This window comes from Netta rufina (genome assembly GCF_964035555.1).
Source record: "Netta rufina genome assembly, chromosome: 5".
NCBI lineage: Eukaryota > Metazoa > Chordata > Aves > Anseriformes > Anatidae > Netta > Netta rufina.
The window spans coordinates 44713634-44740116 of record NC_140128.1 but is presented as its reverse complement, the minus strand read 5'-3'; the positions used below and the strand labels follow the sequence as shown (position 1 = coordinate 44740116).

The following is a 26483-nucleotide window of genomic DNA, read 5'->3' as shown; positions in this document are numbered from 1 at the left end:
AATGCAGAGCAGCCACGTGAAAGGCATCTCTGCTCCAACGTGTAATGTCTGTCACTGCGTTACTCACAGCCTTCACCCCAAACAGGTCCAGTGTCAGAAGCAGAGAGCTCTGGCAGTCCCCACTCACTTTGGTGGCAGCCATGAGTTTTGCTCATAAAACAAGGATTATTCTTGCCACGTTGCTCTTCCCTGGGCTATTGCTGATGCTGCTTGCGAGCAGAAGTCCCACCAGGCAATTGCACTCTGTTAGGTTCATCTCTTTCACTGTCCTGTGCTTCACAGTAGCAGGCTTTTCATCTGCTCTATTTTTTGGTTTAAAAGATAAAGTAGTCTCAAAGACAGGGTTAGCAAGAAGTTTATTTCTTGCTACTGAATTATTTATTCCTGTTTAAGCTCCAGTGAACAGTTCACATTTAACAGCATATTACTGCCTTAAGAGCTGTCAACACTAAAGGGGCAATCCTGAAACCCAGTGTGTTTAGCGACTCTCTCAATTCTCTCTGTATTCCCTTTTTTCCCTTTCCTGCATTTTTGTGATCAGGACCACAGAACTGACAGCCAGAAATGAATTGAGCTGCAAGCTTCAGTGCTTTTTAATCTAGCAGGACTAACGAATAGATAAATTTTTGCAAGAGCTAAGGTGAAGATTTTTTCCCAAGGAAGTTAGTTTTCTAAGAGAGCTCATGGATTCTGTATCAGCTGGAGTGTTCAGATCAAGGCAAGGTATCTCTCTTCGACTGTCCTCTGTCTCATTTGCTAGACTTGGAGGGAAAGCAGCAACAGTGGGGGAAATTTGTCACTTTTTTGGTAGTTGAAATGACTCATATGGGGGTATGTCCAGCCTGATAAACTGCCTGCTTGTGCTCAGGTGTCGAGAGCTGTGCCACCGACATTGGTGTGAGCAGTTCTCTGCTTGTGTCTGTGTGGAGATGAAGTTGGCTGATAGGGCCCTTGTGCTGCCATGTCGGGAAGTCCCCATCGTGCCAGCGGCGTGTGATGGTGGGACGGACAGATGGTTTGTGTCTGTGACTGGTTCCCTGGTGGGGATGGACTGGGGATTCCTACCTGGCTGCATGATGGGCACGGCCGAGCTGGATCACTGCTTTTTGGGGAGGGTGTCCCATGGACCTGCTTTTCCTCTGAGCTGCTTATGAGCAGTTCCAGAGCGGAGAGCTGAAGTGGCCTTGCTGGAAACAAATGCAGAAAATAGCTCAGTGTTAGCATTCCAAACCCAGCTATTTAGTCCTGGATTATTTTTAAATATTTTGCTTTGAGACATGTAACTAGCTGTATTTTCTTCTTCTCTCTTTTTGTGTTTTAGGTTAGCTTTAATTTTGCTGCCCCACAACCCTGCACTCTGCAGTCAAGAATATCTATGCAAAAAAAAAAAAGAGGTTAGTTAAGGTGCCAAATGTTAGGCAGCTAAGTTATTCACATTGCATTGGATCTTAATTCTCCTGCTGCAGATGATTCAGATCCAGTGGGGGACACAGGTCCCCTACAAATTGCACACACCCGTCCTGTTTTGGGGCTAGCCCCAGCTGGTAGCCATTCATCCCTTTTTGGATATTACAGACACCCCCATCTGAAGGTTCACCCATGGTCAGCAACGGGGTTCAGGCTGGTCTGTATCAAATTAAGGTCTTGGGCACTGAGGCTGTCTCCTGCGGGAAGGAAGGAACAGACTCACCTTGTAAATCACAGCTAGTTTATAAAGTCAGCGCAACCTGCTGTGTAAATAAATGAAGCTGCAAAAAAAAAAAAAAGACAAAATGTTCTTATGGAGACTGCCTTCTCGCGGGGTTAGCAGAGCAGTTGGAGGGACGGCGCACTGATGAAACACAGGAGGGGAGTTTCTCACACTGGGACACGTTCATGGCACCCCCCCCCCCCATGTGCTGTGTCAGCCATGCAGGCAGAGCCCCAGCTCCAAGAGCCCACTGAGGCTTCCCCATTAAACTTGGTCATTTGGGCAAGAGCAAAAGTGCTGGGGGCAGGAAGAGCAGGGCAGGATGTCCCAGCCTAAAGGAGACGGGAAAGCTTGGAGGCTTTTTTCAGGAAATGCATCCCATCTCAAAGGATTTTCTTTTGCACAGTGACTATCCCCTGGGGAAGCAGCAGACCTCATGTCCGGTGATGCCAGCCCGAAGGCTGGCTTAACGCTTCTTGCTAGCAAGAGCCCTGCCCATCAGAGCTGCACACAGGGAGAGAATAGTGCTTCTAACTCTGGAATGCGACAGTCATAGTATCTGTTTGTAAGGGGTAAGAAAGAGCTGCTTGTTGGATGTGTATAAAAAGAAACCTTTAATTCCAGTCAGGATGGTCTAACGCATCAGCCAAGTGGTGGTAAAGAGCACAGTACCACCCGGCTCCTGTGCAAGGATGCAGGGGGGCTTTCAAGGACATAAATGCTGTTCTTTACCCTTGCAGAGCAGCAAGACTTACCATATTAGTCAAACTGCTAGGCTGATCTGTCATTTTAAAGAAAAATGAAAATATTTATATGTGCTCTAATAGAAAATAAGGGCAGGAGTGACGCTAGTTTTTCTGTCCCACTTACCTGCAAATCTCCACTTGCTGCTCTCTGCAGCCAACGCTGCTGGTCATCCTCCACACTGCTCATTTTAAATGCTGATTTTTGCAGGTGCAACTCTGCCCACACCAATGGAGTTACTTCTATAAAAGAGTCTCCAAAATCTTAAAAGCAAACAAAAAAGAGGAATTTTAGCTGCTACACGCTGGATAGACCCAGTAAGTAACTATTACCCTAGATAGATCCTTGTAGACAGGAAGGAGTTCTACTGCCTGGATTCACCAAGGAGCAGTGTCCTGCTTCCCTCCAGTTTGCAAATGCTGAGAGTCAGCAAATCAGTAATTGTAGCCTTAAACTAATATCCTTTCCTTTTTCTTTTTTTCTCAGCCTTCTGGCAATCTATAAAAAGATCTGGCACACTTCTTAGGATTAGGCGGCTTTGAAGCAGCGGAGTCATCTGGGTGTGAAACTTTGATTTCCTGTGTCTTGAAATGAACTGTTATTTCTATCTTTCCTTTTCAGAAAACCCCCACAGCTCATGCCATGAAGGAAGAGAACTTTCTTCGTCGCAGGTTCTCCCTCTGTCCGGCCTCGTCCACCCCTCAGAAGGTCGATCCTCGCAAGCTGACACGCAATCTCTTCTTTGGGGCCGACAATGACATCTATCCAGTCAGCCCAGGTGGGTTTCTGCTGTGTCAGTGCAGAATGTAGCTTGTCTTGCCTTTATTGCACTGCTTTTCTAGCACTTGTGAAACTCGGTGCAGAACCTCAGGTGCCTGACTGCAAGTAGACTTTTTTAGCATCCTGCTGTGAAACGAAGAGAAACAAGTGAATGTGAGAGTGAGAGAGAAGCTGTTCTTGCAACACAGGTGTCGCTAGCTCCCAGCCAGTGCTGTGTCCGTGATGCTGCTGTCTTTCACTGCCATGGCATTAAGTGGGAATGGAGGGCATCAGAGTTAGTACGCATCCTCATTTGAGCACTGTGTGGCCTCATGTTTCAGAAATGACTTAACATTTTCTGTCATTTCCACTTTGAGGCACTTGATGTGTTTCACACTAAACATTGAACTCTTTTAAGCTGTCGCCTGGGCCCCTTTGCAAATGTTTAACGGCAGGTTTCCCTGTTTAGATTTAGAGCCCAAAATAAATACTACAAGAGAAGACTTTTTGTAGTTAACGTTCTGTAAATATATACAAGCGCTGCAAGCACCAGGAATATTGACAGGCTGCAGTGAATGGCAGGCTTGCTTTAAGCATTCTCTTTACGTCTCTTGTGCTTTGAATTTGTTAGACAGCACCCTTTTTGAAGGAAATAGGGCTCATTTTGTTGTTTCTGAATTCGTTGCTCACAATAACATTCAAGTCTTTCCTTGATTGCAGTCTGCAAACAATGCTTCCGTTCCAGTCTGTAAACAAATGCTTCAGGGAACAGTCACAAGTTTACAGAGCTGTCATTTGCAGTTGCCGTGTCAGTGCTAAATAATCAAACCTCACAGCACCTTTGTGAGCTCTTAAAATACTGATACCCAGAAAAAGAACATAGCATGTCAAAAGGTTTCAGTCTTCATATAAATGTAGCACCTGGCAGACTCACTGGGCTTTGCAGATGGGGAGCAAAACTAGGCCTGGGTTTCCTGAGCTAAGAGTCTTCAAGTGCAAAGGTTTCGAGGGCTTCTGATTTTGCAGGTATTTCTATTTTGGTGTGCCTTTTTCAAGGCAACAGGGAACCAGTTTTGAGCAGTGCTGACTAATCCTCGCTGTCACCAAGGTCACTGAAAGCTTCAACAATTTCTTGATAATGTAATGGAAAACAACTTAAAAGGGGACACCCAAAATCTCATACATTACATACTTGTAGGGACTTCTGAAAAGCTCTCTGCCTGTAAGTGCATTCCATATAAATGTGTGGTAAGTAAATCTGTTTCACTTCTGCAATCTTTGGGTGTGCTGAAGGACCAGCAGATCTTTCAGGCTGTAGTCACTTCCCCATGCTTCAGGGAGGTGGAGATCCTTAAGTTTTACCCGTGCTTCAGTTCTTACCAGCATTTTTATTGCTAAACAAGTTACTGACTTCCTCACCAGGGTATTTCAGTGCTGTAATAATCTTTCAAAAAAACAGGGAAAGTTGAGCATGGAGGAGTTTGTCACTTCCTCAGCTTCCCACATCACTTCTTTTCTCCTTGAACCTTGCTGATGTCTGGACCAGTCTTTGCTGGGTTCAGCAGGACAAGTGCCTTGAGCCACAGAGCAACCTCCAGCACCAGTCTCAGGGAGGTGGCCCTCTATAATGTAAAGGAAGATCACGGGACAAAGGGTTTGTAAAGGAGAGAATATCCCTTTTAAACAAACAGAATTTACTTCTTCAGCCAGGGGATTTCTTGCAGAGTCTGGGTTTTTGTCTAGCCTTACATATTTTTATTCCTTTCATTTCTTTCCTGGTCCCCACAGAGCTGCCTCATATCTTTGTTTTGCTCGCATTTCCCATAAGAAGTATCTGTCATTTTTCCCATTCAGTTGCTATTTCCATGGTGGGCTCTTCTTTAACTCCTTTGCTGCTTTTGCTGTCGTGTTTTTCCCATAGAGCCTCGCGTGCTTCCCTCCCACCTGCTGCATGCCCTCTGAAGGATGCTGCTGAAACTATAAATAAGCCACAAGTCTACATCCACAAGCTACATCCAATATTTCTATTCATCGCTTTTTTTCTTGTTTTATATGAACTTTTCAGTTCTTGAGGGTTTTTTAGTGGCCCATGTTTTGCTGCCAGGCCCCAGCAGATTCTCTTTTCAAGGGTGCAGGGCTGATGCCATCAGGTGGAGACTGCAGGCAGTGTGGGCAGCACCAATGCCTAGGATTAGCCCTGCAGCCACGAAGGCGTTCAAGTAAATAATTCCATGAGATGGGAGTGACAGACTTCACATCTTGGGCAAGTAAAGCTATGGAGATTTAATTCAGTGAAAGGATGTTTTTTGAAGGAAACACAGGGGAATGCAGAGGGCACTATCTCAAGTAACACTACTGACTTTTTGCCTCTTGATACATAAATGCTGGTGATTATGGTAACTAAAAGAAATTAGAGGAGGGCATGTTTTCTCTTTATAGAAAGTTCATGAACTAGAGACATGAATTCAGGTTCCTTGACCATGTCTTTCTTTTATGCAGCAATAAGGGGGAAGAATCTTTGCCTCTCTTCTCTTTCAGAAGGTAGGACATTTATTGGGGGAGTAGCTAAAACAACTTTTAGAGAATCTTTCTTTTTGACTAGGCTGGGAGATCACTCCATGTCTTTAAATAAAAAAAGTAGATTAGCCTATCTGCATCTGAAGAGATGCACTTTAAGGAATATGGGAATTTTGCCGTGATAGATACATGGAACTAAATTTCAGTCTGGTTCACACATCGGGCCAGGCCATGTGGCTGACATTTGCTGCAGTAACATTTATGGCATCAGAACAGGTTATATTCATGATAGTTTTGCCACACATGAGAGCCTTTATTTCCTCTTGTAGTTACACGGATACCTGATCTGAAAGCCTGTAAAATAATAGTTCATGCTGCAAGGAGCTAATCACGTATTCTGTAATAACCCAGTATTTCTACTTTGTCTGAGCATTGATCAGTCACTCTTGCTGTATCGTTCTTTATAAGGAGAAAAGGCAAATGTACCCATAGGGTAGATACACAGCACAAAGCCAAACAAAAGGCATAGTTAACTCTTCGGAAAGGAACTCTATTTTTTCTATGCATGACAGTAATGGGATAAAAGAAGGTATCAGTAATTCAGCTCTGTAACTGCAAGACTGGAGTGTTAGCATTTTTCTTTGTGATGTGGTGAAGGCTGTTTCCATAAGCACCATTGATTCCCTTCCTGAAATCCCATTAATTATTTGCCATATACTACTGGGCTTCTTTGGAGGACCTTTCTTAGCATGTCACCTTAGCAGCCAGCAGTTGAAGTCAAAGAGCCTCAGCTCTATTTCTGCTGTGGGCATTATGTCTTCATGATTAGGGAGATAAGAGCTCCAGTTTATATAGACAGCTGATATTTAGCTCTTTTTTTTTTTTTTTTTTTTTTTGTGGTTTCCTATTTATTTTCTCGAGACGGCTGTGTCTTTTGTGCTCGGGGTCAGACTCTCTTTGGGGTTTTCTGTGCACTTAACCATGTGTGTGGGTGTTTGAGAAACTTGCACGCTGTTTCAGTGGAGTTTGCTTTCCAAACGAGGGCTGGCTTTCTACCTCCACACGGCTGCATCAGGTCTGCTTGAGACAGCTGCAGTAGTGCTCCTCCGAAAAACACCACATCTCTCCTCACAAGTACCAGTAGGCTTAACGGGTTTGTTGCAAGAACTGGGATATGCTGCTCCATAAACACATCTTTTGAATCCTTGTAAATGGTATGACCAAGAGTGAAGAGTTGCATGTTCACATTTTTCGTAACGCCCTATGAGAGGGGCAGTCCAGAACCTCAGGAGCACCTAAGATCCCATTGTTTAGGTGCAAAACCTTTTCTCTGTATTACAGAGAGAAAGAGAAGTCTCTTGTGCAGGCCTTTTATATGGATCTCAGCTTGGAGGTAAACTTTCTTTAAGATGTGAGATATAGTAAAGATTGGTTTGGATTATGTTATGTTAATAGATGCCTTTCCCTCAGAGCAAGCAGCAGCTGACTGCCATTAACTTTACTTGAACTTTTAGACCATATGTTATTTTCCCATACATGAGCAGAAAAAAACTCTTCGTGAGAAGCAAGTAGAGTAACTGCATGGCTTTGTGAGTTTATTCGAACCTCTTCTGCCTCCATCTGGGAGAATGTAGAGAGGAAAGAGCCATCAGAGGAAGAAGAAACACGGGAATTCAGGTCCTAATCCATGCCCAGCAATGCTTATGACCACACTGCTTACTGTGTGCGTGGCACGATGTGGCACTGTGCCATGGGATGAGAAATGTGTATGAACCCCCTTCGCCTTTGTTCACTGCATGGGAAGGTGTATCCTTCTAGAGACCTGTGGGAGTGTGGCCAGGGACAGTTATCCCAAAGAGCCTGTTTTAATATACAAGCTGATACCCCAAAGTGCTTGTTGATGCCTGCAGAAAAGGCAGAGGTTTGTCCCCTGCATCAGTGAAACCCTGTAGCACAGTTGCGGTTCTAGTTACAAAGGGATGTGTTTGTTCTCCAGCGTGTCCCGTGGTGGAAGTGGCACTTGGCTTCTTGCACAGCTCCTCTGAAAACTCTGGGAGACATTCTGGGTTCTGGCACATCTGTGGCAACTTCTGCTTGACTTCAAGAGAATCAGGGTTTTCCCTTGCTGGTTTTGTATTTGGTGTTGTTTCCAAGATTCACCCCCAGAATGTTTAAAAATGTTTTTAACAGTTGTCATGTTTGCAGTGTGCTACAAATGGGTTGTATTTTACTACCTTGGTGGCTCTACACTGCGTCCAGTATTCTGAAGCTCTGATTGCTAACAATTTTGAGGAGAAAACTACATTGCAATTGGATAACAAGGACTGTCTTGGCACTAAAAAGCTTGTCTCATCAGATGCTATTTTTTGACTTTTTTAGTAGAAGCTTTAGGCTTTCTTTACTGTAAGGACATGATTATGGTTGGCAAAAAGAACAGAATTTATCATTACATTTTATTGCTTAGACAGGGACCAGACATGCTCATACTAGTATATAATGTGTACGATGTACTGCAAGTTTAGTATATTTAGGTAATAGAAAATATATATCTCTACAATGACTGGAAATGTTACAGTTTGTAAATACTACTTGTTAATGAAAGTGTTTCTTATCGTAACAGTAACTTGGTCAGAAGACACTGATGTTCTGCAATATTTTATTTCACTAATTATGTCTAGATGCTGTTCTGTCTTCTGTAACATTTTATGATCGTGGTTATTATTTGTCAAACAAAGCATGCTATCAAGTGCGTCTGTGTATAGTTGCCAGATACTGACCAAGGAGGATAACATATTCAATAGCTGCCTATTAACTGAATTCCATTTATTATTTGCATTGGAGGAGGCATGGGGGGAATGTAAGGAAAAAGCAGACTGTGGTAATGTAATTAAAGATTGCATCATAATACAGGCACACAAGGGGGCTGATTAAGGATGCATAAACAACCTTATTTCTGGTGTTCTCCTGCCTTTGTACACTGGATTTGCAACCATTGTAGTGGTTTACCAGAGGGTTTTCAGATGTAACTTTTAAGCAATACATGTTGCATGGTCCGAGCATGTGGATCCAGGCTATTTTAAGCTCTGTAAGATCCCTCTCTGTGAGCTTGGTGCTATTGCTCATGATAGCTCCTCTTGCTTCCTGTTAGCAGTAGCCTTTCAAGGGCCATGAGTAGCCATGATTTTGCCCAGAATTTCTGTTTCTGAATCGTGTTGCTTTGTTGCAGGAAAAGACGTGGAAGGAAACAGCCCATCGACGCTGAAGGATGAGACACCACAGACACCGAACTCCATTAGCAAGGTACTGTGGAAAAGGGATGCAGCCTAGCCTTGCTTTCATTTCTTCTCAGGCTGTTACTAATCAAACTTATAGTATTTTTTTAAGTCACTGAGAATACCTCTCCCTTCATTTCTGCAGGAACCATGTGTGCATGTTTTGAGAGAAAGAAAAGGAGCATTTGGGGATGGTGGGGATGACCTAGAGAAGCCCACTTTTTCCTCTGACTTAATAGTACCTACTACAGCAGAACCTTGGTTATTTGGGCCTCGTTTGGCAGTGTAATTAGATATGAATAATTATGTTTGAAAGCTTGATGTTGTCAGCAGAGGTGTCTCCTGCTGTTCTTGACCAGCAAGGCCATCATAAAGCTTAATTGTTTGGAACAGAAAGCTGTAATATTTAATGTATTGCATGGCATCTGAAACTGCGAGTTGAAATCCTGGGTGAGAGCTCTGAGAACTGGTGTAGCAGGAGAGGAACACGCACTAACCCAGACATCCTGAACGCAGCATTTCCATCCAAGCTATTACAGAGAGGTGAAGCTGGATCTAAATACTTTGCATCTGAGTGTTCAAGACCTGGCTCTACATCTAGACTTACTGTGTGCCTGAGCTTGACTTCCTGTAGAGATGGAATTGACCTTTTCAATTAGATATGGCTTTGAGATGCATGTGCAGGCTTTTTGGCTGCAGCTCCCTGACATGTTTCTGGAGGGTGACTAGAAATAGCAGCAAGGCCTGTTAATAAATTTTTAACTAAATTTATTCAACTATGAAGCTATAAAATGCAAATGACACCAGCTGAAATGAAAATATAACACGAAGGAAGCATCTGGAGACAAGTGATTTCTTATAATACATGGAAACAGACTCTGCATCTTCAAACATTTTTGGCTGTGCTTGCTGGAGCTTGCAGGCTGTTCTGCAGGGACGCCCTGGCAGAGGTCAGCATGGGGTTCTGGTGACAAGAGGAGCTTTGGGAGTGTAGAGCAAGGGCTTGTGTGCAAGTACTCTGCTTTTGCTGGGATCTGGCAAGATGCAAACCAACCTTGGTTTTGTTTTTTTCTGGGGCAGGTTCCTGATGGGAACCCTGCTACTGACTTTTCCTGGCAGTGGAGAACCCAAAGGACCAAAGGATGGCAGCCAGGGCTTTGTTTGAAGGCCAGATGTTTTGCACACCTTACAAAGAGTGGGGTTAAATTCACAGGGACTTAGGAGGAGGAGGACTTTTCCTTTTAATTTCTGATGTGATGTTGGTCAGCCAAGCCACAGGACAGCTCAGAGCACCAAAATGCTGTTTGAATGGAAGTTTGGTTTCTGAGATGCAGGACAAACACGAGAGTACAATGTACTACCGAGAGCTGTCTGGGAGAGAGCAAGGTCAAGCTTCAGGGCCTGCCTTGCTATGTAGTCTCTTACAGGTATGTTTTTGAGAGGCACCCTTGGAAAATTTGGTGCCCGCCTCGATTTCCACCATGCTTTGTGTGCACTTGGGAGGCATTGGTGGGTCTCTCCTGGACAGTGGCAAGAGCAGTGGTTGAGGAGCAGTGAGGGAAAGCATGCAGCACAGAACAGCTGCATCAGAGTGGGAAGTCAAAACAAATGGAGGGCTGACCCTGCACACTAGCTTTGCTTTAACCAACCAGACTTTGGCCTGGGGATAGACAAAATTCCTCTGAAACACTAATAAACAACAACAAAAAAAAGGATGGCAAGACACCAAAGCCCCAAACTTCAACTCACCTATTGACTTCTGGTGTTGCAGGCAATTACTTTGGCTACCAAATGGGTCAGAGCTAGCTTTTTCTTTAATGCCTGAATGTTCTGCCAGGGTACAGGGCATTTGATTCGGAGGCTGACTTCATTGACTTTCCACCTCACTGGACCTCTGCGGTAGCTCCTGTTGTTCTCACTTCACGCTGCTTTGCCTTACTATGGTGTTTGCTGCCTGGTTCTTCACTTCCAGACAAGGAGCAAGTCTTCTCTTGCTTCACAGTGTCAGTGACAGCAGGGAGTCTCTATTGTGACATGTCTTGCACCTCAAAAATTTAGGCAAAGCCGTAGTTGGTTTGCTTAATATTTCACTTTCCACGTCCACTCAGCTGTAAGACTGTAAAATAAAACCTTACTGCCAGATGCCCAGCACTGTATGTCAGGATCTGTCACGGCATTACAATTTAAAAATAAATAGCAATTCCAGCTACTTCAACCAAAGGAAAGTGTGTGCTAATTGGGTCATGTTTAGATTCCTGATAGTGGGGCGGGGGGGGGGGGGATGGATAATTTTAGTAACTGAATTGTAGGGTATGCAGGTTTAATTAATGGCTTCAGTAGTAAATGTACTAGGTAACAGATCCATGCCACAAATACTTAGCCTTCGTTTGCCACAGTGGATGTAACAGACCCTGTTGCAAATCAGTGTTCCTTCAGCAGTGCTAATTTCAGTGTACTGCAACGCATGGACTCTGTTCACCCAGTAAGAAGAAGGAAAGGAAAGCTGGCCGAGTGATTCATCCCCCAGACTGGGGTTCAGGACTTTCCCAGCTCTGACCTGCAGTCCCTGTGTTTCCCCACACAGATGAATTGTGTTTCTGTTTCACATCTTCATCAGTGACATGGAAACAGTCCCATGTTTCACACATATCCACGCCATGTGATGGAGCAGGCTGCAGGTTTCTCAGGTTGGCAGACACTGAGCAGGATATCCCATGAAAACCTCTATAAACCTTTGGCTTGCGAACACACTTCACTGCACTTGAACTCTTAGATGGATTGCTGGTCTCTTCCTGAAGTGTGAGCATATCCAGATTGTTCTGTCTGTATAGACAGTAAAATGCTGGATGCTGGAACATCTGCTTTCAGTATTTGTGCACTTTTTAGTAATACATATTTTAAGTGGAAGTTGTGGCTTTCATTCCTATTTTTATTTAAAAAAAAAAATTAAGGCACAGTTCAGTTATATATTGCATTTTAGAGGAATCTCTTTCAGCTTATTTTAACGACAAACAAAAGGTCGTTTATTTCAGATTGTTGCTCATATTAGCTTCTATTTTTTGGAGCCCTTTAGTCTTGTAGTCTGTGCCCAGCACTCATAGGGGTGTGAAAATATGGCAGAACTGCTCTAAGCCTCAGGCTCTTCTCTGGAGCTGGGCTGTGCAGTGAGCACATGCCTGATACTGGCAGGGGGTGCCTTTCTCTTATGACAAGCTCTCAGTCAGCATTGTTAGCATCCCTTAAGACACCTTTTATTGAAAAATGCAGCATTGCATTTTCTCTTTTTTCCCCTCCCTATGCTTGCCGATTTATTCTACTGTCCAGAAAGCAGCTGGGATCTCTTGATAGGCACGCAGAGCCCACAAAGTATTGAAGTTTATTTTAAGGGACTTAAAGCTGGCTATTAGTAGTACCTCACTATTTTCAGTCCCACACTAATGCCACAGTGAAGTCTAAAATTACCACCCTGTAGGAGCGTGGTTGTTGCGTGCACAGTTGTATGACATATAGGAGGGAAAAGCTTCTCTTGCTTTGTTCATTGTGAATGTGTTTTTCCACATGCGTGAGTAGTTCAAGACTTCATTGTGTGATTTGTAATCTGAAATACGGATCTAAGTGGCTGCAATATTATTTTTTTTTAGCTGAAAAGTGGTTTTAAATAGCTCATACCAATCACTTGAGATTTGATAGAGCAAGCTGCAAACCCCATGCTGTCTCAGGCTCACCCTTTTAGTTAATTGAAACATGGTTTAAACCTCCAAGTTAATTCCAGCTGCATTTGAGACTATCAGAAAAGACCATTCACACCTCTGACAACCTACAAGGGTACTTTTCCCTCTGTTCTCCCAATGCCAGCAAACCAAGGAATCAGTTGCCAGAGAGATCCAGAAGCTGCAGGAATCAGCTGCGAGGGGCCCAGGAGGGAAACATCCCCTGTGTGTGCTCAGCACAGCTTTAGAGGAGAGCTTGGCCCTTCCAGATGGTGTTACACCAAACTGGACCCTTGCCAACATTGCCTACATTATGCTGTGGATGTTGTGGATGTAATTATTTTGGAGCTAGTTGTCTCTGTCACATCTCCTGCTCAGCTCCTGTGCTCAGGAATGCATTGCTTCTTCAGGCACTGTGGTCCACAGAGGGTTTTTCAGCTGGTTGCGGGTGAGCAGAGATGGAGTATCCTGGGAAAACTGCAGAGGAGAGGGGTGGGATTTTGCAGTGAGAGGTTAGAAATGTGGAGTACCCCTACATTACGTAAGTGCATGCCAGCCCCGATACTCCCAGGTGCCTCACGGAGAGCAATGAGGAGAGTGGGAGCCGAGTTGAAGTCTGAAGGCTGGTAGTTTTGGGTAAGCCCCAGCACCTATCTTGTCACCTTGGGTCAGTGGTGATCAGAATTCCTTCCTCTGGTCTTTCTGACATGAGAGTCAGTGGAGGAGCTAAAATTGAAACAGTTTATTAAACAATTTAGCAGAGCATATTTTAAAGTCCAGCTGTTTTCCATTGCTCGCCTTCTCCATCTGTTTAAACTCAGCCTAGGAACGAGAGCAGTAGCTATAGCTAGAGGGGAAAACAAAGCTCTGCTACAGGTTTCTGCTTAGAAATACAACTCTGACAGTCGTGAAACAGCATCTTTCTCAGTCCACAACTTTCCATGATGCCTAAAATGTTCTTCAAATATTCTAAACTTGCAGAATGTTCGTCCCCTGAAAGGCACACGTAGATGATTGTATGGCCATCCCATGAGGCCAGTGACTTTTTCTTTAATTGCAGTGATCTGACGCAATGGAGCAAAGCACTCCACTGAACAGTGTAGCTTGATATTTTGAGTTGCTTGCATAGGTGGCTTTCAGTGATGATTTTCCCTATTGCTGTCACCTCAGCTATTTATGTGTACAGGCTTTTCAGTTTAGGCTCATCATTGTGCTGTGGCAGTGTCATAGACATAGTTACTGCGTCTCTGTAACATCATTGAAATAAGAGGAATGTTTTCTGCAGCCAGAAAATTTAAGGTGAAAATCATTTGATGTGCTGTAAACCAGCATATTAATTGAAGGGTAATCTTCCTTAATCCAAAGCTTGTTTATCAGCAAGAACCGTCTCACTGACTCTGACGTGCCTTGGATGAGCTGTTAGTTACCATTTTGCAAAAGAATTGTTTATAGTAAACTGAAAAGCAAGTTGTTTAAATACAGTTGAGGTATCTGTGAATATTCACAACAGCAAGAAGCTCTCCGCTTCTGCTAGTTCAAGCTTTCCATAGTGTTGATAATATTGTAGTAGCTTTTGTTTCATTTGTTTTATTCCTTCAGTAATACAGATCCGTAGCAATTTTATGTGGAAAAGATACCGGAGAAGTTACATGTGAGCAAGGACATGTCTCCCCCATGATGACTGTTTTTGGTTTTGTGAAATGTAACTTCTGACCCCAGATACTTTTGTTCTGCCTTCAAATCCGCATTGGATTTTGTCTCTCTCTCACTTGGAACAAAGAAGAAAAAAGTGCAACTTGTAAGCAGTCACTGCTGTTAACGTGTAGACCACAGCTTGAGAATGATGTTATTTAAATACGTCTGACTTGGAGTAATTCTGTCTGATTGTCTCTCAGTACACATTATTTTGTGTTCATCCCATGCAGCAAGGATTGTTTGTGCTGAACAAAACCGTATATTCCTCTTGCTATTATCCAGGGCATGGTGGGCTGGCATCCCCCTGCCAGAGTTGATCAGACAGTTCTGTGACATGGCTTGGTGTCCCCTGGAAGCGAAGGAACCAAAAGACACTGTAGCAGAAGTGTGCTGTTGTGAGGACGCTGTGTGCCTTCTTACAGAGCCTAGCCAATGCGTGAGGGTAGTGTGATCACTGCTAACGATCAGCAGTGGATCCCAAGAGCTGCATGGCTGAGATGAAAGGCAGCAGAGACTTAGTAGGGATAAGAAGTGTGCCTCTGAGCGGAGTACGTCTTGTCATCACCCTGGAAGGTCATCACTCACTCCTGGAAAGGACAGATCTGGTTAGAGAACTGGGAGTGGCAACACATTCCACCCTCACAAGTGCTGTGACATGCCCTGGAAAAGTTTTTGGCAGATTAACCATCTTCTAGCCTTAGGAGAAACAGCAGATAGAAAAACATTTTTTCATTAGAATACTACAGTGTCTTTTTTCATTTTACAAAGGACACCAATTCCCTACTCTCCCATTGTATAAAGCCTCTTCCCTGGTTAATGCTGTTCACGTGTTGTTGCAGAGGGGACCACACTAGGATTGCTTGCCCAAGCATTATCCCGTTGTCCTTGACATAATTGCTGTGGTGACAAAAGGCTTCTTTAGTTTCCTGCCAGGCTGAGAACGGCATGTTGACAGAAGGACATCATTACACTCTCTTGACATGTCCTAGTGCTCTTGTAAGGTCCCACTGTGTTTTGGGGATCTTCACAGCTGACGGCCTGGATTTACTGAACCTTATATATACCATGAAGTGCAAACAAAACTATTACAACAGCTTCATGCAAAAGCACGAAACCATATTATTTCAAGACACTTCGCAGGTTAAACCTGGGAAAACCGGGAGGGGCTGTGGTATATATTCCTGTCCCATAAAAAGGCAGGAACTTTAAAAACCAAGACGCAGTGCTTTTCACCCTGTAGAACTGGAGATCACCTGCAAGCTAAGTGCTCTTTAGGATCTGTGATAACGCATCGTCATCAGCACACAAAGAAGCAAAGGTGGCAGGGAGAAGCAATCTGTTTGCCCAGTGAAAATAGCACCCAGGGAACAGTCAAGTTTCTGAAAACAGAAGTCCCAAGTCATGCCTATCTGAAAGCTTTGCCACACCTCCTAGTTACATAGCTTGGTTTAATAAGATTTTCTCTCCCTTCATAAAGCTTGGCCATTTTATAACCACCCTGGGGAGCTGCACTGTCCTTCACACACCGTTCTCATCACTGTTTTGGGGACATGGCAGCACAGATACTTATTTTCCCATGCCTAGAAACTCTTATGCAAGCAGTGAGGGTCTCAAGCTACTGCTTCTTTCTCATCTGTTCTTAAGCCTGTCTTCATGTGCACCATCCTGGTGGCCGTGTTTTCACTTGACATGTCTGGACACAGCTCAGTCACGGGGGAGGCAGTGCCCGAAGGAAACGGTGCAGCAGTTCAGGAGCCCACCGCAGCAGCCTCCAAGGCTGTTAATCCATCTGCTTTAACTAAGTGAAAGACCGGTTTGTAATGACTTTGGGCGAGTTTCGCTGTTTTTATTGAGTTCCTAAAGACTGCAGCAGTAGGAAGGAAGATGATCCCTTCATCCGCTGTTGTGCACTGGGGCTTTAGAGCAGAGCAGCTGGCGGCTGGCAGCCCTGGGCATGGAGCTAGGAGCCAGCACCCCTGAGGGGGCAGAATCAATGTCTCTCTGTGTAAACCACCCAGGTTTGAAATCGTGTGGTTGGTTAAATCTATTTTTAGCATGACCCAGAGAGACTCCAAGCAGGAGGCAGGTGTGGCTGGCAGAGTCGTGACAGTGCCTCTGGCTGCCTTGGCTTCGGTTGCCCATGAGCAATGGGTTTAGGGCTCAGGTTTGCATGGTTGGTGGTGGTTGTTGGAAGCTTTTCTGACTTCAAGAAGATTTCCTCAAGCCAAGTGAGCTTAGGGGGCATGTTTTTATCCAATATCTAAGTGCTAAGATGTAATTCTCTAGACAGCAAGTGACTAGCTTGTTTTTGTTCATTAAACACAAAGCATTCTTTATATCCTGATGCTTTGCAGACACCTGAACAGCATTTCCTAGAATCTCACAGACATCTGTGCTTTTTCTGCTTCTCACGCTGGCTAATGAGGGATGGTACACAGTGTTTCTCTGTGTGTCTGATCTCTCAGGCTGGAGGGAGTGAAATTACCAATAAACAGTTGGCTCATAATTGTATCTCAAGGACAGGACATTCTCCCTGCTGACTGGGAGAAAGGAGGAGAATTCTCCTGACCAATTTCAGAGGACACACGTCTCGAATCATGAAAGCATAATCTCTTAATAATTCCAGAGGATTCTAGTTCAGAGACATTTAAGCACTTGGAAGTGTTTCCTTGTAAAGAAAAGCTTGTAGTGTCTCTCTCAAATGCCTACCACTGCCCTTTGAAATGTGACAAGGACCCTCTGGGCACAGTTCTCTGCTCAGATGTCTTATCTGTGTAGTGGTCCTCACTGCAAATCCTGTGGTTTTACAGGGAAGTCCCATACACAGAAATGTAAAATATGCTTCAGAGACTGCATTGCAGGTAGAGAAGACTGGTTTAGCTTTCAATTAAAACAAAAATAACAAATATGAAGTAGTTTGCAGGAGTCCAGAGCTGATGTTTTTCCTGAGTGGGTTTAATGTAAAATGGACTTATAGACTGGACAGTCAAATCAGGGGCCTCACTAGTCTCTGTGTGCCTTCTTAGAGTTTTCATTTCTTTATTCTTAAGGGTTACATGTCATTTTGGTTTTAGTGTGAGACTACTATAAGGGTGTAAGAACAAGTAACAGGTTTTTTAGTGACCCTGGCTCTGCTGCACATTGCACTTGCTGTCCCTCATTTCCAACCTTGCATCACCCAGAAAGACTTTTGCTCTGCAATGCACCTTCATCTCCTACTTCTGCTCCTGCCACAGTCTCCTAAGCATTGTTGGTCGTCCGTTTGCTGCGATATGGTGAAGCATCTGCTTGTTTTTATCTAAGTCATCTGCATGTTTTCATCTAAGTCATGTGTAAAGGACTGATCCAGCTACCATTACATGCATCCCTGCTGACACTGATGTTCAATATGGTTCATGGCTATAGTAGCTGGAGAGGTTTCTGTGTCACTGGGAGGGAAAAAGAAAAGTGGGTCTCTCTAAACTGAAGGCACTGTAATACGATTACATCAACTCATGACATACAGGAGAGAGAGTCTGAGAGCCCACTGGGTTTGTTTCACATCATAGCAGTAAATTTGTAAATGGGAACTATATTTGTTACATTTTGTCCTTACTACATCTCCTTTTTGTGTCATTAAATCAAGTTGGCCAGGGACTGAACTTTTTCATAAAACCATTGTGCAAAAGAAGTAGAGACAGTGTCTGACCCCAAACATGAAAGGCTGGAAGGAAAAGAAGTACAGAGAGAGAAAGTAACTTCCCCAAGGTCACCTAAGAAGGTAGCAGAGACCAGCCCAGACCATAATTCTCATGCCACTAACCCTCCCCAGGTTTGGACAAGAGCCTATCCAAGTGTAGACGTTGTAGTTGTGAGGCAGTTTCCAGAGAGTTGCACTCGATAAGTGTATGTTGGTCTGGGAACAGTAATATTGTGACCATGTCTAACAAAGTAAAACATTTTTTCAGCCCATCAGCACAAACATGAGATCAGTCTTCAGCCTCTGAAAATGAATTTAAACAGCACTGACAGTATCAAACATGATTTGAAGTGAATATGTATTTTGTGCCTGGCTTCTCTAGGCCAAGATGATGATGATTTTCTGTATTATCTGTAACATGATTAGGTCATTCCTTGCCCACTGTGTTCTTGAACAGTTCAGCCAGGACAATGTCATTATCAATATCAAGTCTAGTTCTGAAGGATCTCTACCAGCTTTTATATATTTTTTATTCCAGTAATTGAAATGATTTAAGATTTGAAAAAATGTGAGTAGTTTTCAAAGTTAGGAATAAGAATAAGGGGATTGTTTTTGTTTTTAATAAAAAATAATGTCAGCTTGGGAGAAATACAAAAAATAAGGGAATTCCAACTAACTATGAGCACACAAAAAGGAAATTCAGAGCACACCACAGTTACGTCATTTCTGAGCCTATCTAATCCAGTGTACTTCTGCTGAAGCCTGCAGTCAGCTCTTTAGCTCTTTCATGGATTCCTGGAAGATATAAACAACCCTTCATTAGAGCTTAGCTTGAACATCTTCGTGTTAACACATTCCTATTTCCTCTCTCCCGCTTTTTTTAGATCGAATATAAGCTTTGCAATGGGTCTGACAAAGAGTGTGTGTCTCCCACGGCCAAATCCACTAAGAAGGAAACATTGAAGGTATGTGCAAAGCAGCCAAGTCAGCATCAGCTGACTTTTCCCTTACAAAACAAGTAGTACCTTTCAAACAAACCATTGGGAACTGCTCTGAGTCATTTCCCAAGACCCAGAAAAGCCTCTGACTCTTCTAAGAGTCATTATAGGCCAAGGGCATTAATGGGCTTTATATACAGTATTAGATTATATATTGCAAGCAGAACAAATCTGTGTAATTATTTTGCTCTGTTCATATGTTCCAGAGCCATAAGGCACCTCAAGAAGACTGTAATGCTTCATTGGCCTTGTTGGGAGGAATATGCCTTGGCAATCTGAGTAAATTATTTGCTTAACACTTGCTTTGTCTCCTAAACCAAAAGTATAAATAATTTGGTTTGGATGAAATTAGATTTAATATTAGTTCTCTTTAATTTGAGGGGTGGGGAGGACTCACTAGTCAGCCTCTCTCCATTCCCCCCAAAGAAAAGAAATGTTTATTGGAGCTTCAGAAGCAAAGAAAGTATCTGCTCTCTTGTTATGTTTTTGTTCCTCTGTGTGCTCATTTCTGGGGAGCTTGTGCTAGGTCAAGTTCTAGCTGTGCTATACATAGCAGTCCTTAATGCATTATGTTCTTTCCTCCCCCAAAGAGGCCATGATTACAGCTGCTATATTTTCTCTGTTCTGAACCAGGTACAAAAAAAAAACTACAGACAGGAGAAGAAAAGAGCTACCAAACAACTCTTCAGTGCTCTAAAGGATCCCAGTGTAGTGATCACAGCAGACTGGCTGAAGGTATTTAATATAGACCATTGATTCTGAGACTCTAGACAAAAATAAGTGAGAAATACTTGCTGTGTCTAGCACCGACTGAAGGAAGACAGACTAAATTTGAATTGATGTTGCTGTAAAGCCGAAACTACATTTGGGGAATCTTTACTTTTCATCTTAACCTAAATGAGTCTGTCTGTTTCATGTCCTTAAGTATGAACAAGGTCTCAAAAACTGCATAGTACAAAAAGGAAGTGATGATATTTCTTTCTTTCCTCCTCTGAAAGAGTCTGCTGACCTCTTCCTGTAGATATGTTTTTGTACTGAGGAGGCAATAGACAGAGCAGTAGCCTGGAAATGAGCAGATACAGGTTGTTCTATTGACAGTTGGATTTGATATTGCCACAGTGCAGAATGAAACATGTTGGACCTGATGACAACTGTAATTTCTCCTTGTGCAAGGACTCAACTAGTGACAGCTTCTCATTGAAGTCCTCAAACTTTGTATGTGGCAAAGTACATGTGGATTGACATTGCAAGAGACTATTAGGGCATCTAGTCTGGTTTGACTGGTCATGAATTGGTTGCCCCTTTTATAATGGCAAAACTTTATCTCCAAACATCTTCAAACAAACAGCTCTTTAAGAAATAAAGTAAATTAGGGATTTCATGAAAAAATACAATTGTATTTGTCCAGTGTGAAAAACCTCTCACATTATTCTGTCGTCAGAAGCCAGATAAGTGAGATGTGTATCAATTATTTGAGAAAATAGATTGGCAACATGAAAAATGCTGGTTTTTGTAATATAAAATACTTGCTGCATAGTTGTGGATGGAAATATCTAGCTCAGAAACAAATGATGCTGGCCCACAAAAACCAGTACAGCAACATAAGACTTGAGGTTCAGCCTACATATGTTGGAGACGAGAAGACCTTAGGCAAAACCTAACCTTACTGAGAAACTTCTCATTACTGAAGCTGTTACCTTTAATACATGCTATCAGATTTAATGTCTTCTATATAAGAGAGAATACGCATTGAGCTTGACAGAGAAGTAAACCAGCTGGAGAAGGTTTACTTCTCTGTCAAGTACCCCAATCAAGAAATGGGGTATTTGTCAAAACCCATTAATAACTCTGTTCTGCTGAACATTATTAAAATGACTCTGAAGTCCAGTTAGACAAGCTATAATATATTTCTATGCAGTATCCTAATTCACATGTCCTCCTTGATTATTAACAAATCACTCTTACATCGGCCAGCAGTGCTGGTTGCCTAAAAAAATTAAGCAAGCTGCAAACACCAAGCCAGAAATAAAAATATGAAGACTAGGCTCTGATAGCCAGATTTGTGTGGTCTGGGATTTTGGTATGAGATCCCCAAGACTGTTAAGACAATGTAGTGTATCCTTGTGTAAGGAAGCATATCTCAGTGCAGCCATGGGAGAAATGGGTACTGGAAATACTGAATAAATACTAAATAAATGTTGGTTTTGTTTTAAGGAGCAACGTAAGGGTAATGTTTTTTCTTTCTTCCTCCCTCCAGATTCGTGGGACTCTGAAGAGCTGGACCAAGCTGTGGTGTGTTCTGAAACCGGGAGTGCTGCTGATTTATAAGACGCCAAAGATTGGACAGTGGGTTGGGACAATCTTGCTCCATTCTTGTGAGCTCATCGAGAGACCCTCCAAAAAGGATGGCTTCTGTTTTAAACTTTTTCATCCTTTGGATCAGTCTATCTGGGCTGTAAAGGTAACAACCCTGATGAGCTGAACAAGCTCTTCTTGGTCACCAAAGTGTCTGAGCACTAGCTAGATTTATCTAGCATTGTCAGTATCTAGATTCTCAGTTATTTGGTCACTGTTAGTGATGGTGAATTGGCTGCATAAAAAGATGAAGCTGAAGCTTGGTTGTGATATGACATTAAAGGAAAATGGTGTGTTATGGTTATACATATGTATCATTCTTGATATATAGGTGTATGCATAAACTGAGGGAAGGGGAAATGCATTAGTGCAGAATCTGTATCAAGCCATGGCCTAAATCTTTAAAAATAGATGAGGAACAGACCCAACTAAATGACTTCCCAAAGACAAGGATGTACAGCACTGCTTTGCACAACACTGGAAAAGGGCTGGCAAAGTGACAAAATGGAAAGGATGAATGATATCACCACACTGTCTTTTTTTTCCCTGATGTCTGAGGTTTGGGTTTGTTAGTGATGGACTTGGAACTTGGTGGACTGCTCAAACCCTGACTGTTACACAGAAGCGTGACTTTGGGTGCATTGTCTTAGTTTTCTCTTCTTTGAAATGGAAGTAGAAAGACTTTCTCTCCTTCGAGTCCTTCTTCTTCAGGCTGTTGTTACCCAGAGGCTGTATGTACATAAGCTCCAGCAGTGGCCTCTGGATCTCCCTGTAACATAGATCACAGAATCACAGAATTTTTAGGTTGGAAGAGACCTCAAGATCATCAAGTCCAACCTCTGACCTGATCAGTAGTTTCTCACCCTTCTTGAAATAACTCCCTACCAGTTATGAAAAGCTGGATTTCTTTTTCTTCTTCCCTTTAAGATTAGGCAGAAAGCAAAAAAAGAAAGTAAAGTATGAATGCCTGAGAGCAAAGAGGAAGACCCCAGTACTTCCTCAGAAGCACTGAGAGCAACATCTGTTGGATACCCTGAAGTGACAGAACTCGACTTATATTGAGCTCTTTTTTCCCCTTTAAAATATCAATTCAGCAGAATTGTTGAAGACACAAATTCTCTAAGAGACATCACCAGTGCAAACAAGGTTTACAAGGTACTGCTTTGCTGCAGGGTGGTCAGCAAAGTCTGCTTGGAAAGAGTGATGACAGAATTTGTCTTTCGCATCGGAAGGTCTAACAAAATGGAGGGGAAATCCCGTGGGAACAGATTGAGAAACCTCACTCCTGCTCGTCCCTCCAGTTAATTGAACAGTTTTAAACACAGCTATACACTAAGTATAAAAAGTCTTGCAATTTTTAATAGGGTAAGTGGAGAGAATTAAAATGAATTTCAACAACCAGAGATAAGAGCTGCTCTTTTTGTTCAGCTCTAATCTGTGCCCAAATGCATTATTTTAGCTTTATATCCCAAAGGTTTTATTGCAGCTGTGCTTCTTATTCAGCTTTCAGAGTTTTGTTGTTTGTTTTATTCAGAGCATGCACCCAAGAAGGCTGTCAATCTTTTGCTGTCCATCAACAAAAAATTCCCTGTGACATAACAGGTCAACTGAATTCTTCTGAAAAGCACAGTCAGGAGAGGCAGGGAAAAAGCAGAATCAAAAGCACAGTCAGGTAATGAAAAGTAGTGTCACTGCCAGATTTGAAGTGTTGTGTTATGCCAGTATGACCTTCCCTACGTATATCCTTCCCTTCGACCATCCAAAAGAAAAAGCAGTTTTTATCAATATGTATATGTATTTGTGTGCATATGTGTATCTAATTCTCGTGTCTCTTGAGAAAAGTATATGATAGAAATAGGAATTAATATATTAAATATGAGAGGAATGTATCCCTGAAAATGTTTCTGTACTAGAGGAAGTCCCGAGAGATTTGAGTTTTAAGTCAAAGTAATATTCTCAGTCACCTGAGATAGATGTTTAGAAAGCTGTGTTCAAGCTGCATAGTAAGAAACCTGAGTTCAGCTGGGATTGTTGTTTGATAGATGCTTCCAGTCACAAGGTGAACACTAAAATACACATCAAGAAAAAATCTACCAGAATTGCCTCATGTCAAAGAAGCTGTCTGCACTCTGACAGCACTTTAAGGCTGAAGCTGCTAAAAATACTGTTTTGTTTCATGTCATTTCATGGCCGTCTTTTAAAGCAACTGGAGCAGAATTGACTAATCTAAATTGGTTATGTGTAACTGTGCAAAGAAAGACTATTGCTCATGAAATATGGATTAGCCTGAGCTTAGAGAAGCCCAAGTTACTGTCCATTGTGATAGAAATAAGATCTGGCTAAACAACTTTCACTTACGGCTAAAATGGCTTGTCAAATTTTCAAGGGTTTTCCAGAGTACAGTTGATGGTCTGGTTTTGACTCTCACTATTGGGCTTCCAGCTACTTCAAGGTAACAAGCACCTTTGTACTTGTTATCCTGGGTGCTCTGCAGGTGTTTGGATCTAACTGCGGGTTTCAGCCCTGGGACAGATACCTGGGTTGAGCACTGCCCTAGGTGTTTACAGTCATGCTGGCCAATTAAATTCGATTTGCAGTTATTTAACTTCAGCTACAGCAGGATGAAATTTTGGGATGCCTTTCATGTGGTAGGTAGGTATGATATAAGTCTATTGCTTATAGTTGACATTTAAGTATATGAAGCAAGGAACTTTTTTTCTTATAAAGCTTTCTGGTTTCTAGAGACAGGGGGATGCCAACCTAGGAGTTAGTGTGTGGGTGCAGGCATCTGTCCTCTTTCTTCGCAGAGGCAATGTATGGCTATCAACAGGCAGGGTTTGCTCGGCAGTCCCAAATAAATATCCTAGAATAGGTTGTATTTCCCCTTGAGCTTGCTCAGGAGCTAGCTGAACAGCATGGTGTGGGAAAGCTTTTATTGACTACATCTTGTTCTGGTGTGTATTTAAGTTGGTAAATTAGTTGGGATCAGACCCACTGAATCTGGGGATATATATAACTTCAGTTTTGTTGATTTTAAGAGCTTCAAGTCATTTCTTTAAAGAAAGAAGTTCTAGTAATGGGCTTGTGCTACTTTTACAGTTGTTTGTTCTCCTCCATACTATAACAGTTACTTTTATCTTTATTCTCACAGTTATCCATAGCACTGTTAATGAAAGGGATTCCTCCCCGTTTTATGCTTTGTTTTATGACTCTCCAAGATGAGATGTCTTGCTGTGCTATATAAAACCATGAGTCCACTCCAGTTTTCAAAGCCTGAACACCCCCTGTTTGTCAGTGCCTTTGAGACTCAAATCAAATGTATAAACAGGAATGGTCTGAAGATGACCCTTCTTAGCTGTACTGTCTAGAGGCTGAGCTGAGCTCCAGGTCCCTGTATAGCAGGGATAACATTCACATTTAGTGAGAGACAGTCATTGTCTTGAAGGTTTAGAGTCTAAACTCAAAACAGGCACAGAGCTCAAAGGCAGGGAGACAGAAAGCACCATTATCTCCTCTGTGCAGATACAGAACCTCATTTACTTTGTGGAGATGTTGACTTTATTTTTATGGCCTTCTCTCTTTTCTTCTTCTCCTTTTCTTTCTGTGGGAAACAGCCCCTCCATGTATGAACATGCCTTACCATGAAATATGTTCCCTTGATACAACAACTTAGCTGCTCCTTGTATTTATCCACATGCTTAAATGTCTGCTAAAACCTTGTGCTACCCCATCCTTTCCTGACAACCCCTCCCACCCCCAGACTTTTTTCTAATATTGGTTCTTTGTATCTGTACCATTTGGTTGTGGGGCAAATATCCGGCTCTGCACTGAAAACACAACTAATGGTGTTGCCAACAATTCTTGAATGTCCTGTTCAGCTGCAAGCTAGTGAAAGGAAGAATGCCATCGGGAATGCTGCCTGATTGCATTAGTGTCACTGATAACGCCGTTCTGCTCTGGATCACTAATCAAATCCCAGCTTTGCTGGTCCTGACTATTAAGCCTTCAAACAGTCTTAATTTTGTGAACCCTGAGCCTCTTGTGGGAGAGAGGAGCAGAGAAATAAGTGAATAACAAGGATCCCAATTTCTCCTGGCAGCAGAAGAACCCTGTGGATATAGAGACAAGAAGCTAGACTGGAGACTGTTGTCTTCTCAGCACTACAACTTTGTGACATAGACTCAGATACAATTTGATGTGTGTCATATGCTTTCACTCTTCACCCTTTCCAAGTTTTGGCTTCCTGGGTGGAACTCGAAAACAGAAATCCAGATGAAACCACCATTTAACTACTAAACACTTGTATACAGCAGCAGTTTTCAGTAGGAGTCACAGTTTCACTGCTTTCACCATTATTGGGAAGAAATCTTCTCAAGGAGCAGGATGGGATACTCTAAAGGTCCATGCAAGGGAGGAGAGCGATACTCAGACTGCAGACATCTCCCTACAGATTTTAAGTATTGTGTGTGGTATTCTCTAGAAACTAAAGTAATTGTGTATTTGAGAACTTCTAGAGAAAACCGCAGAGGAAAAGCTCCTTCTTCACAGCTGCTGGAGCTTAAGAAGAGAAAACAGGGAGGAGATAAAGGCATGTGGTTCTGCTCAAATAAGTGCCTAATTCAAGATGTACTCTGTCTCCCTGTGAAGCATTTCTGGAGAGTCAAGCTGAAGGGATTCTGGTGGGATGTTTACAAGACACTATAATCTTTTTTTGCTACAGCTCCTAAACTAAAGGCAACAAACAAGCAAAGCCTGGTTTTGTTCCCAGTCTCTCTGAAGCAGCTGTCGCCCCACGCACCCCATTGTAAAGGTTCTCAAAATGTCTGGATGTAGAAGTGAAGGGCTGCAACCCAGAAACATGTATCTGTGGTGGGAAACCTTTGGTCCCCAGCCTGTGGTTTTGTCTGTCTTCTCCTTTCCTTCCTTCCTTCCTTCCTTCCTTCCTTCCTTCCTTCCTTCCTTCCTTCCTTCCTTCCTTCCTTCCTTCCTCCCTCCCTCCCTCCCTCCCTCCCTCCCTCCCTCCCTCCCTCCCTCCCTCCCTCTCTCCCTCTCTCCCTCCCTCCC

At 42.8% G+C, this 26483-nt stretch overlaps 1 protein-coding gene across 1 annotated transcript in view; it reads left to right on the top strand.

Annotated features, from left to right (window-relative positions):
- The window catches only part of OSBPL5 (oxysterol binding protein like 5), a gene marked incomplete at both ends in the record, with an annotated part of 162486 nt that overhangs the window by 100381 nt on the left and 35622 nt on the right, over nucleotides 1-26483 (top strand). The window contains 5 exons of the mRNA XM_084286912.1: nucleotides 3056-3212; nucleotides 8937-9010; nucleotides 18951-19031; nucleotides 19698-19799; nucleotides 21322-21525. Of these exons, the coding sequence (XP_084143038.1) occupies nucleotides 3056-3212; nucleotides 8937-9010; nucleotides 18951-19031; nucleotides 19698-19799; nucleotides 21322-21525 (618 nt within the window). The remainder of the gene's footprint in view (nucleotides 1-3055; nucleotides 3213-8936; nucleotides 9011-18950; nucleotides 19032-19697; nucleotides 19800-21321; nucleotides 21526-26483) is intronic.